Source organism: Dama dama, chromosome 1, assembly GCF_033118175.1.
Source record: "Dama dama isolate Ldn47 chromosome 1, ASM3311817v1, whole genome shotgun sequence".
Classification (NCBI taxonomy): Eukaryota; Metazoa; Chordata; class Mammalia; order Artiodactyla; family Cervidae; genus Dama; species Dama dama.
In genome coordinates this window covers 57411899-57424217 of record NC_083681.1, presented here as the reverse complement: position 1 = coordinate 57424217, position 12319 = coordinate 57411899, and the positions used below count along the sequence as shown (strand labels likewise).

Here is a 12319-nt window from a genome sequence, read left to right as displayed (position 1 = left end):
CTGGTTTTCCCTTGGAATCTGAGATTCTGACCTTGTTCTATCAGGGGACCCACAGCAAGTGGATGAGTTGATTAAAAACTCTGGTTCTCTTTCCTCTTAGATGAAATGGAGATAATTATAGTTACCTGCACCTCTAGGGTCCTATGAGTCTTAATTACTTAATATTTGCAAAGCGTGTAGAGATCTTTGAATTAAAAGTGCTGAGCAGTAGAACCCAAGTTCAGTGTAATCATAATTGGAAAGAGAGTTTATATTCTTGCCTTCCCTCCATCTCCCTCTGCTCTGTTCTTTTGGCCAAGACAGACATGGCTTGTGGCTTCCACCTAGTTCTACATACTTTTCTCTAACCCCTTTGGTTTTGGCAACTTAAGCCTAAAAATACATACATAGAATAAGTTAAAAGGTATGTCCAGGCTCTTGACCCCTACTCCACACTTACTCCTTAATATTTATTTTCAAAGCTCAATAGCCACTAAGAATAAGATCAATCAATTAACTTGTCTCTTCCAGTGTATCATTTCTTTCAGGTTCTCCAACACATGGTGATAAACTGAATCTCAAAGCATTCCTCCCACTCAGAAACTCTGGTTGATTCTTCCATGCTTGTTTGGCAGGTTCCAAACTCTAGCATCACCCTAAGAGTCTTTCAAAACCTGTCAGTCATTCACTCTTATTCCTCACTATTCTAGAACTCTTCTCTCCAGAAATGTTGTTGTTCAGGTGCTAAGTTGTGTCCAACTCTTTGCAGCCCCATGAACTGCTGCACACCAGGCTTCCCTGTCCTTCACTATTTCCCTGAGTTTGTTCAAACTCATCATATCCACTGAGTCAGTGATACCAACCAACCATCTCATCCTCTGTTGCCCCCTTCTCCTCTGGCCCTCAATTTTCCCCAGCATCAGGGTCTTTTCAAATGAGTCACCTCTTTGCATCAGGTGGCCAAAGTATTGGAGTTTCAGCACCAGTCCTTCCAATGAATATTCAGGGTTGATTTCCTTTAGGATTGACTGTTTTGATCTCCTTGCAGTCAAAGGTACTTACAAGAGTTTTCTCCAGCACCACAGTTTGAAAGCATTAAATTCTTTGGCACTCAGACTTCTTTATGGTCCAATTCTCACATCCATACTTGACTACTGGAAAAACCATAGCTTTGACCATATAGACCTTTGTCAGCAAAGTGATGTCTCTGCTTTTTGATACACTGTCTAGGTTTGTCACAGCTTTTCTTCCAAGGAGCAAGCATCTTTTAATTTTGTGGCTGCAGTCACCACCCACAGCGATTTTGGAGCCCAAGAAAACTGTTTCCACTGTGTTCCCATCTTTGTGTCATGAAGTGATGGAACCAGATGCTGTGATCTTAGTTTTTTGAATGCTGGATTTTAAGCCAGATTTTTCACTCCTCTTGCACCTTCATCAAGAAGCTCTTTCATTCTTCTACACTTTCTGCCATGAGGGTGGTATCATCTGCATATCTGAGGTTGTTGATATTTCTCCCTGCAATCTTGATTCCAGCTTGTGAGTCATCCAGCCCAGCATTTCGTATGATGTACTTTGCATATAAGTTAAATAAGCAGGGTGACAATATACAGCCTTGATGTACTCCTTTCCCAATTTTGAACCAGACTGTTGTTCTGTGTCTACTTGTAACTGTTGCTTCTTGTCCTGCATGCAGCTTTCTCAGGAGGCAGGTAAGAAATGTACTCCATGCCTCTAACCCAGCTGCTGTCCATCCACTGGGGTCTTTTCTGGATACATTTAAATCCTTTCTATCCTTTGATATCTTGTTCACAAAGTTTTCTTCATTTGCTAGCTAGAAGTAACCCCTTTCTCTTCATAGAATTGTGCCTGTAATTTCCTGGGTCATTTCTACCTTTATATCTTAGTTACTTTACATATATGTCCTACTTCCCTCCTAGACTATAAAGCTTGAAAACAGATCCATGTCTGATGAATGAACAACAACAGTAAGCCTAATCTATGCATGGAATGAAACTGGATACAAATGAAAGATTATTGATACTGACTTGCAGGATTTTGTTAAAGTGGCTCTTAATTGATTTGCATCATGTATGTTAGAAATTAAATATTAATTGATAATTTTGCCAACATTACCATTATTCTTGTTGCTTATAGAACTAACATGAGCAAGTATATCCTTAAACTGTGTTTTCTTTGGCTACATGCTCATGGACAAAACTCAGAGGGGTTGGGGAACAAATAAAACTTTGTAGTGTTCTCCCTGTATGCCTGGATTATCCATATTGTTGTTTGGTTCCCCTTCTTAGCTCTGGCATGAAAACTTGGCTCCAGCATGCGTAAATTTTTGCAAAGCTTTCTTCTAGAGGAGGACTGAATTGTCTGAAATTCCATCTGCTGAACTAATCAAGCCTTAAAATTGAAGGGCTTGAAGGTCAAAATATCATCTTAATGATTCTGCCTTTAGAAAGTTGGACTCCGAGATATATACAACCAGAGAAAACTGTGTCCACACTTTATAAGCTGCTTCTTTGACCACTTTTCAGAGCACTGCCTCTCCTCCCTGCAGTTAAATATTTTAAATAAAAAAAAATATATTTAGAACATATATCCTGATGGTTAAAAATGTAGACAATGAGACAAGTAGCCTTTTATTAATAGCTTTACGATGTCTAATAGGTTCCTTACCCTCTCTGAACAGTAACTGTCTCCTCTGTATAATGTGGATAATAACACCTGTTCTGTCTCCTTGTAACAGTCAAATGCTGGTTGTGGATGTTCTGTAGTCTTTTAGACAAATATAAGTTATTGCTGCAGCATGCTGTCATGGATATTCATCTGGTTGAATGTTTAAAACTTGTGAGTCAGGCTTAAAAGCAAACCTCATTTCTATTTTGTTAATTTTCTTTTTAGCCCTGTGCACTATGTTTAATTTTTCAAGAATGGGGCTAAAAACAACTTGCCTAGCACTTTGTAGATGTGATTGAGTTGATTGTTGTAAGGCCTGGAACAGAATTAGCAGCAGTGAATTTTGTTGTGTATAAATGGATATATAGACTAACAATCTACTTACAGTAACTTTGCATAGCCTCTTTTATCTCTTGCGTAATAAAGCCTCATCTGAAGACATTGTCAGAGAAGAAAACTGTCGTGGAAGCACTTACTTAACCTTTTATGATTTCCTAATACAGTACATAGAATTGCTCATTAAAGAGGTAAATAGAAGAAAGGACAGTAAAAGCTTAAAGTTCTGATTTTTGTATAATTATTATTACTGCCCCCTTTTCAAGTCTTCTCTTAGAAACAGCTACACAGAAAGTAGCTGGAGCAGTTAGTGTGTTGTAGTATTATTTGTTATTTTAAATTATTACTCAAGTAAAATTTTATCCTATTAGAGAAACTCCATGGCTGATAATTACCATCTATCAAATACTTTAGAGCTTATAATTTGGGATTAGCACAGCGTGTACTTGACCTAATAATTTCAAGGAGTTCACTGGTTCGTGCCATGTGGAAAGACTTCCTAGGAAGATGATGTCAGAACTATGTTTTCTCATGATTTAATAAAACTGTCAGTAAGTTTTGACTGAGCACTACTATATTATTCAGTGTTAAACATTATGGGGGAATCACCTATGATTCAGAGAGCTTATCATCCAACTGAAGAGTGGCCACAATTAACAAACACTGTTAACAATTAACAAGTGAGTAAGGAATGAAGTACTAAATGAGACATCATGTGGAATCTTAGGGGCAAAGAAGGTCAGTGTGTGCTGGAGGAATTAGAGAAGGTGGCACGTGTGATTTGGTGCTTGAAGTGGGTCATGAAGAATAAGCAAGATTTAGTCAGATAGAGAAAAAAGAATTTGCCAGAAGAAGAAAGGAACAAGTCACTCCCAGGTAATGATGTATGTGGGCCTCCCAAGGACACTGGCTTGATCAGAGCAGAGGTGATGGAGCTCTGAGTAACATGAGAAAGTCAGCTAAGTGGGATGACGCCAGGCTTTGGAAGGTGTTGAATACCAAGTAAAAAAAGGCTGGATTTGATCTGGTGGAATAAATAGTCATTGCAAGTCTTCATATGAGAGCCTAAGATGAGAGGTTAGTCAGACAGTGGTCATCAGAGTTAAGTGGAGCAGAAAGGATGTCCTGTACATTGAAGGGGATGAGAGGATTATAGTCAAAATAAGATGGTGAGGGCTGTGCCGAGATAGTGGCAGTGGGACGGAGAAAATAGGATGGACAGGAGACACATTTTAGAAAACCAGCAGGATTTCTTCATTGACTGGATTTAAAGGCTCTGGAAGAAATACATTATCAGGATTGATTCCAAGATTTCTAACCTGCAGCCTGGGTGGTCCAAACTATCAAGAAACCATTGTCAGAAACTGAAGAGTTAGAAAGGATCATTGTTCCTACAGGAAGTATTGGCCTTATAAGCCAGCAGGTAGTTAGCTTTATAGAAATGGGGCGGGGGAAGCGGGATGGGAAGGGGCTGACTGTGGGGGTTGGGCTTTATCACCAGGTAGGTTAATGACTGAATGTCTGCAGATGTTCTGCTCTAAGGAAGGCCCATGTTTGGGCTGAGGGTGAAAGCCAAATTATATTTACTGAGATGCCATTTGTTCCTCTGGAGTACTTGCTTGTGGAACTGATGAGAAAGTGATATATGAAGTGCTAACTACTTTTATAAGCAAAAAGGTTTTAATAAAAAGACAAATGAGACAAGTGAAAAGCAGTAACTTTACAGTGTCAGCTTCTTTAAGCTAAGTATAGAAAAAAGGATCATTTAAAGGCTCAGTATGATAGTGATAATAAAATAATTTTCCAACTGTATAGTTTAAGATATCTCAGTACCTTGGGCCATTTTAATCAGCGAGTGTGGGCACTTAGTAAACACTTACTAAACTTACCCATTTTGTTAATTCTAAGATGCACATTTTCTTATTCATTTTTTTAAACATCTCTGAATTGGGTCGTGTCTTACAGTTAATGTCATTTGTCATGGGCTGTGCAGCAGTTGCAACATAGTTGTCATTGCCTTAACCAAGTTATTTTGCTTAATTTTCTTTTTTACATATGCACAAAAGTTATCTATGATAAAATATGTCCAAATAAGTCTAAAAGAGCTCTTTTCCGTTCTAAGTGGTACTGAGAGCAATAGTTTATCTGGCTGCATTTTTTGGTATCCTAGTGGTACCTAGAATGATGTGTTTTATAAGGATGGTATCTTAGATTTCATGAAATATGGCATTAAAAGATAGCTCAGGGACTTTTCTGGTGGTCCAGTGGTTAAGACTCTACACTCCCATTTCAGGCACCCAGGTTCGATCCCTGGCCAGAGAACTAGATCCCATAAGCTGCAGCTAGGACCTGGCACAGCCAAAATAAATTAAAAAAAAAAAAAAAAGGTAGCTCATCACAGCAAATCCCAGCCAGTATGGTATAGAGGGCAGGAGTAAAATATTCTAAATTTGTCTTTTTTCAGTGACCTGCATTTGAGGTGCCCCTTGGGTTGCTTTAATTTGGACAGGGAACTCTAGGAGAAAGGCTTTTCATTCAGTGTGTAAATACTGCCTGCCAGGAATAGAAATCTCCTTGGAGGATCCAGTTCTTTGATGGTGCAGAATCCAGAACCTTTCCAAAAGTTCAGGTATTAGCAGGATGGATATCTGTGTTTTTTTTTTTTTTTCAAACCATTGTGCCTGTGCTAATCTGAGACTGTGCACTCCAAGTAGCTCCAAGCATGCTTGCTATTTGCACAAAGCAAGAGTGAATCTGCAAGGAAATTGGTTGGTGTCTGGGGACAATAATTAAGTCTCATAGTAGTAGAAACTGTGATTTCAATAAAAGTGGAGGACAGACACCTTGGTTCCTTATGCCCAGAGTTTCAGCTCTTTCTGCAGTATGACCTACTGGCTGGAGGTAGGTTACCTTCCCTGGCAAGTGACACTTCATGGGCAGACAGGCAGTCCCCTTTCCTACTGACTGACACAGTATAACAGCTATGGCATATGAGTGTCTTTTTGTAAGTCCTTGCTCCAGAACTGAGGAGTTAGGAGTAAGTTAAGAGTGTCCAGGTGGGGGGGAGGATGCTTCTCGTTACTACTCAGGGACGTGATGCCTCAGGTAAGTGACTCTGACGTCCTCCACCATCTGACGGTAACCTTGTGTCCGTAGGTATGTTCTCACTTGTTCGCTCATTCTAATTGGCTTCCCAGAGCATGCTTATAGAGAGAGAGTCAAATTTAGAGTATAGCTACCCTCTGGCAAACAGGAAAAGATTAATTTTATGGTGTGCTCTTAAGGGACTTCCCAGAAAACTTCAAAAGCCCAGAAAGAATCACCAGCTGCCTGTACCAAAATGTATACAATGCCACTCGGCCTTTTAAAGGCACGATCAGCTCAGGGCTTGCGTGTATCCACACGTGTGCACAGGCCACATTCCAGTAAAAAGAGAGGCTGCACTCTCCTAGATGGGTCTGCACATGAGCCAGAAAAGCAGAGGGGCAAGGGGCCAGGGGAGTAAGTGGAGATAACACATGGATGCGCATATGGCAGGCATTGGAATCCGCCTTCCAAGCTTTTCGATGCTTCCTTCTTCAGCTCTCTCTTAAGCAGACATGTTGCTTTCATGATATCAGCCCCAGGCATAGACACGTCATTACAATCAACATGTCGAAAATGATTTCTGTTTGGGAATAAGCAAAACTTACATTCATTACGGCCACCCAAAGTGTAGTAAGGAAAACCAGTGGAAAGACACTGGAACTTGACTTGGGAGCCCTGAGTCCTAACAGAAACTTTCTTCATGATGGGAGGCAAGTCCTCCGTGGCCTTTGGTTCTTTATCAGTAAAACTGGATGGCTTGATGAAATGATCTTTCTCTGTTTTGTGTTTTTTTTTGGCCATGCCACACAGCTTTGGGGATCTCGGTTTCCCGACCAGGGACTAAACCCAGGCCACAGCAGTGAAACTGCCAAATCCTAACTACTAGACCACCAAGGAGGTCCCTCCTTTCTTCCAATGTATCATCTCCACGGGAGGAAAGAGAATCAATGGGAAGACTCCTTGTAGCTCCTCGACTCATTTTCTCATTCAGGCCTGGATGGTCCATAGCTCGAAAGACCCACTCAGACCCCAGAGGCCACTACTGGTCCCATCACACATTCCTGCCTGAGAGCCATGTTGCCGAGTTGAGGGAAAAAAATTACGATTACCCCTGCAGTTGTTGCTTGGTAACATTTTTGATGTTGTGTTTCTTGTGACAGCCTGAGCAGAGATCATTAAAAATTAAACTTACAAAGCTGCTCAAGTGGGAGGAAGGAAGCACTCTCAAAGCCATAGTTTTTTGTTCACTTGCACGGGAGCCATCTAATCTAGGGTTTCCATGCTCAACCTTGGGGACAGGGCTGCATAGGTCTGGTTTATATTAAAGCCCACTGCACACACCACTGACATTAACCTGTGCCCGGTGCAGCTGCAAGTTTATCACCAACACAGCAGAAACCTTGACCCTGCAGAATGGCCTGGACTTAGAATCAGATGGCTGCCTTGCCTCCCAGCAAAAGAAAGCCCTAAATCGTCTTGTGTCCTGTTTCTGCTCTCTCCCTACAGTTCCACCAGGTGAGAAGAGTGATGACCATCCTTTTCCTTACTATGGTTATTTCATACTTCGGTTGCATGAAGGCTGCCCCCATGAAAGAAGCCAACCTCCGAGCACAAGGCAGCTTGGCCTACCCAGGTGTGCGGACCCATGGGACTCTGGAGAGCATGAATGGGCCCAAGGTGGGTTCAAGAGGCCTGACGTCCTCGTCGTCGTTGGCCGACACTTTTGAACACGTGATCGAAGAGCTGTTGGACGAGGACCAGAAAGTTCGGCCCAGCGAGGAAAACAATAAAGACGCGGACATGTACACCTCCCGGGTGATGCTCAGCAGTCAAGTGCCTTTGGAGCCCCCTCTCCTCTTCCTGCTGGAGGAATACAAAAATTACCTGGATGCCGCGAACATGTCCATGAGGGTCCGGCGCCACTCGGACCCCGCCCGCCGCGGGGAGCTGAGCGTGTGTGACAGCATCAGCGAGTGGGTGACCGCAGCGGATAAAAAGACTGCAGTGGACATGTCGGGCGGGACGGTCACGGTCCTTGAAAAGGTCCCCGTCTCGAAAGGCCAGCTGAAGCAGTACTTCTACGAGACCAAGTGCAATCCCATGGGTTACACGAAGGAGGGCTGCAGGGGCATAGACAAGAGGCACTGGAATTCCCAGTGCCGAACTACGCAGTCGTACGTGCGGGCCCTCACCATGGATAGCAAAAAGCGCATTGGCTGGCGGTTCATACGGATAGACACTTCTTGTGTGTGTACACTGACCATTAAGAGGGGAAGATAGTGGCTTTATGTTGTATAGATTATATGGAGACAGAAATGATCTATTTGTATATATACATAACAGGGTAAATTATTCAGTTAAGAAAAAAAAATAATTTTATGAACTGCATGTATAAATGAAGTTTATACAGTACAGTGGTTCTACAATCTATTTATTGGACATTTCCATGACCAGAAGGGAAACAGTCATTTTTTGCGCACAACTTTAAAAAGTCTGCTTTACATTCCTCAATGTTGTGGTTTGTTGCCGTTGCCAAGAATTGAAAAACGTAAAAAAAAAAAAAAAAAAAAAAAGTTTAAAAAATACTACTAATAAATTGCATGCTGCTTTAATTGTGAATTGATAACAAACTGTCCTCTTTCAGAAAACAGACAAAAAAAAAGAAAGAAAAAAAAAGTCTAACAAAAATTTGAACCAAAACATTCCGTTTACATTTTAGACAGTAAGTATCTTCGTTCTTGTTAGTACTCTATCTGTTTTACTGCTTTTAACTTCTGATAGCGTTGGAATTAAAACAATGTCAAGGTGCTGTTGTCATGGCTTTACTGGCTTAGGGGATCGGGGATGGGAGGGGTATATTTTTGTTTGTTTTGTGTTTTTTTTGTTTGTTTTGTTTTGTTTTTTAGTTCCCACAGGGTGTAGGGATGGGGAAAGAATTCCTTCCATCTATATTCTGGTTGATAAAAAGATTCACTTGTCTGTTGCAGAGATGTTGGCAGTATCAATCAGATGACTGGAAAGTGAATAAAATTATGACACATAAATGAAGTGCTCACTCCACTGCCCATGGCGCACCACTTAGGCGCCCGCTCACCCTCTGGGCCTCGGTTGGTGGGTGGGGGTGGGGGGGAAGCTTCTTCGATCAGAACGATCTTCATTTACTCTGAGCACATTCTTTCCCCCCCACCCCCTCTGGTCCCCTCCTTGTTTTGTTTTCTCTTAAGGGAGAAAAACCAGTTGCACGCTCTGAAGTAATTTACCACTGCTGCAAATGAGTAGGCGAGTTTTGTCACACCGTGGCACTCATAAGCCTAGAGGATAATGATTTCTTTCTTTTCTTTTCTTTCTTTCTTTCTTTTTTTTTTTTAAGAGGAGAGAAAAACAACAAAAAATAACTCGAAAATGAAGATTCTTTTAGATGAGGGGTAAACATTTGGGTCAATCATTATAAGGACTTAAAAAAATTATGGTAAAGTTTAAAACTGTCTTGGAAGCAAAAGGTAGAGTTCTAAACAGACCCAGAAACACCTAGATAGAGCAGGAGTCCACACCGCCAGTGAAATGAGACTAAACAGCCATCTGGAAGCTGTGTGGAGCTGATGTATCCTTTCCAGGTGGTGCAGGAAAAATTTCTGAGTGGCCATGCTGAGGTCTAGGTGGGGGTGGGGAAGGGTACTTGAGACATTCTAGAAGGGAAACCTCTAAAGGACTCATCAGGGGTGACTCTGGCATGACACGTGTCAAGTTGCTTGGACCTCGAGCTTTAAGTGCCTACATTATCTAACAGTGCTAAGAGGTTCTCGCTGGAGGACCCCGCTCAAGCTGATTATACCCTCTGCCCCTGAATAATTTTGTATAAAGCTGGATTAGCCCGGAGCATTTTTGGAACCACATGGGTGGCGTTGTGATCATGTAATGGATTCAATGAGATGGGAGATGTTTGCTACATGAACATTGATTGCTTTGAAATTAGACATGAGGAAACCAGGGTTTTGTCTTTTGAGAACTTCGGTAAAGGGGAAGGAAAAACAGGAAAAGTTCCCCCCAAAACTCAGGTTGGATGACCACAGTTACCAATAGAAAATCTTGTCCAGGGACAAGACTTTGGAACAGTGTCTGCCCATCCAAGATACCAAAGGCTTAAAGGCACCTTGCTCGGTGGGAGAGACCAGGACAAGCTGACAAAATGTTGCTCCCTGGTGAAATGATGCTCCCCACCTCCTGACCATCCTGTCTGTTCATGGAGAGGGTCCCTACCTTCCCTCTGCCATCTTGGGTTAGGAGAAATCGAGTTGGGAGCTGAAATAGTGGTCCTGGGCAAAAGGGATCCCAGTGAAAATTAATGCTAAGGCCCATTTAGCCCATCGTGTAACCTTGAAAATCTCCTGGGCCAGTTCTGGAGTATCGGAAAGCCTCAAGAAATTTGCTACATCTTAGGGTAAGGGATAAAAAAAAAAGAGGCTGTCTACCACGACCCAGGGAATGAAGACACCATCAGCAAATAATGTGTAACTTGTTCAGTCTTTCATTTAGAACAAGCCTATCTTTTATCGTACCATCTGAATACCTGTCTTTAAAAGAAGGGATAACTTTATGTAGTATAGGTATGTTTTGTGCTGTTTGGAATTATCTTTGTAATTATCTTCAACATGTAATGAATTCTCGGAATATCTGCTGTTAATTTTTCCCAGCCTCCTTTCAAGGGACAAAATTCTAAAACCAGAAAAAAGTCCCCATCACAGTTTCAAAGTGTTTTGCAAAGGCCGAATCTGTGACGAGGAGGAGACATTCAACAACCGTGTGATCCGTGGCAGTCTCTTACTCAACAGCCTACATCACAGTCACATGCTTGATGGTTTACATTGACCTAAGGTTGATTTTGTTCAAATCTTTCTCTGTGGCTGTTCATTTGTGTTCCGTTTTGTTTGGTTTTGTTTTTTTTAAAGTCTTGCTGTGGTCTCTTTGTGGCAGAAGTGTTTCATGCATGGCAGCAGGCCTGTTGCTTTTTTTATGGTGATTCCCATTGACAATGTAAGTAAATGTCTGTGGCCTTGTTCTCTCTATGGTAAAGATATTATTCACCATGTAAAACAAACCAACAAAAAAATATTTATTGTATTTTAGTATATTTATATAATTATGTTCTTGAAAAAAAATTGGCATTAAAACTTAATCGCATCAGAAGCCTATTGTAAATACAAGTTCTATTTAAGTGTACTAATTAACATATAATATATGTTTTAAATATAGAATTTTTAATGTTTTTAAATATATTTTCAAAGTACATAAAATCTGGGGGTTCTGGGTTTTTTTCTCTTCACTGTAAAACAAACATGAAAACGTGTTTTGTTAAATACGTGTGTTCCTTGCTTTAAGATCAACCTGGCTAGTTTCAGCGATTGCACAGCCCTCCAGAGAGGTTGCTTATTTCAAAGCATGGGAGGCCAATCCTGCAGTTTGCAAGCTTTCAAGAAGCTCTAGGATTGGGCCTGTCTTCCACAGTGGAAGACGGGGGAGTGTCATTTTCTAGGACACTTGAAAGTTTTCCCCTTTGAAGTGATATACTTTCATCAAATACCAGGCCATGTATCCTAGCAACACCGGGATCCATGAATCAGGGCTAGCTGGCTCTATTTGATTATAAAATAACTGTTAAAAAAAATCAAAGTAGGTTTACTTAGGGATAATGAGGATAAATTGGCCCAAATTTAGAAAGTCAATGACTGAAAAAAAAAACATAGAAATTCAATATTTAGAGGCAGGTCATGTACCCTTGGTTTAGAAATGGTGCCATTTGCATTATGTGCTCACATCCATTGCACTGATTTAATTTTTCTACGTGGAACACGCAGATTTTATATCACAGTACCCACAGTCTAACAGATTGCTAGGATTTCTAAAAAGATTTTGCCTCATTCATGGCTGCCAAGCCACTGGGTAATTTAGTTAAAGTGTTTAAAGCTATCACTAAATCTTAGGGAAATAAATGGAAGGATTTTACATGAGAGAAAGGGCCATTAAGGGAAAAAAGCATCTGTTCCTACTCTTTAGACTCCCCGTTTGAACACTGACAACCCACCCCAGAACGTGGTGAACTATATCTGTGCAGTGTATCATTTCTATTTCAAACATATACACACATGGTTTCCTCTTGTATTGTCTTATAAAGAAGGATCAAGGAAGTCATAACAAACAGACCTGTGGATATGGAAGAGCAGATCCAAAGACAGAA

At 41.1% G+C, this 12319-nt stretch overlaps 1 protein-coding gene across 3 annotated transcripts in view; it reads left to right on the top strand.

Annotated features, from left to right (window-relative positions):
- BDNF (brain derived neurotrophic factor) overlaps positions 1–8636 on the top strand; it is a 56071-nt gene extending 47435 nt beyond the window's left edge. For all 3 annotated transcript variants that reach the window (XM_061140106.1, XM_061140098.1, XM_061140113.1), the window contains exon 2: positions 7594–8636. In XM_061140106.1, the coding sequence (XP_060996089.1) occupies positions 7615–8367 (753 nt within the window). In that variant the 5' untranslated portion in view covers positions 7594–7614 and the 3' untranslated portion in view covers positions 8368–8636. The remainder of the gene's footprint in view (positions 1–7593) is intronic.
- The last annotated feature ends 3683 nt before the right edge of the window (positions 8637–12319 follow it).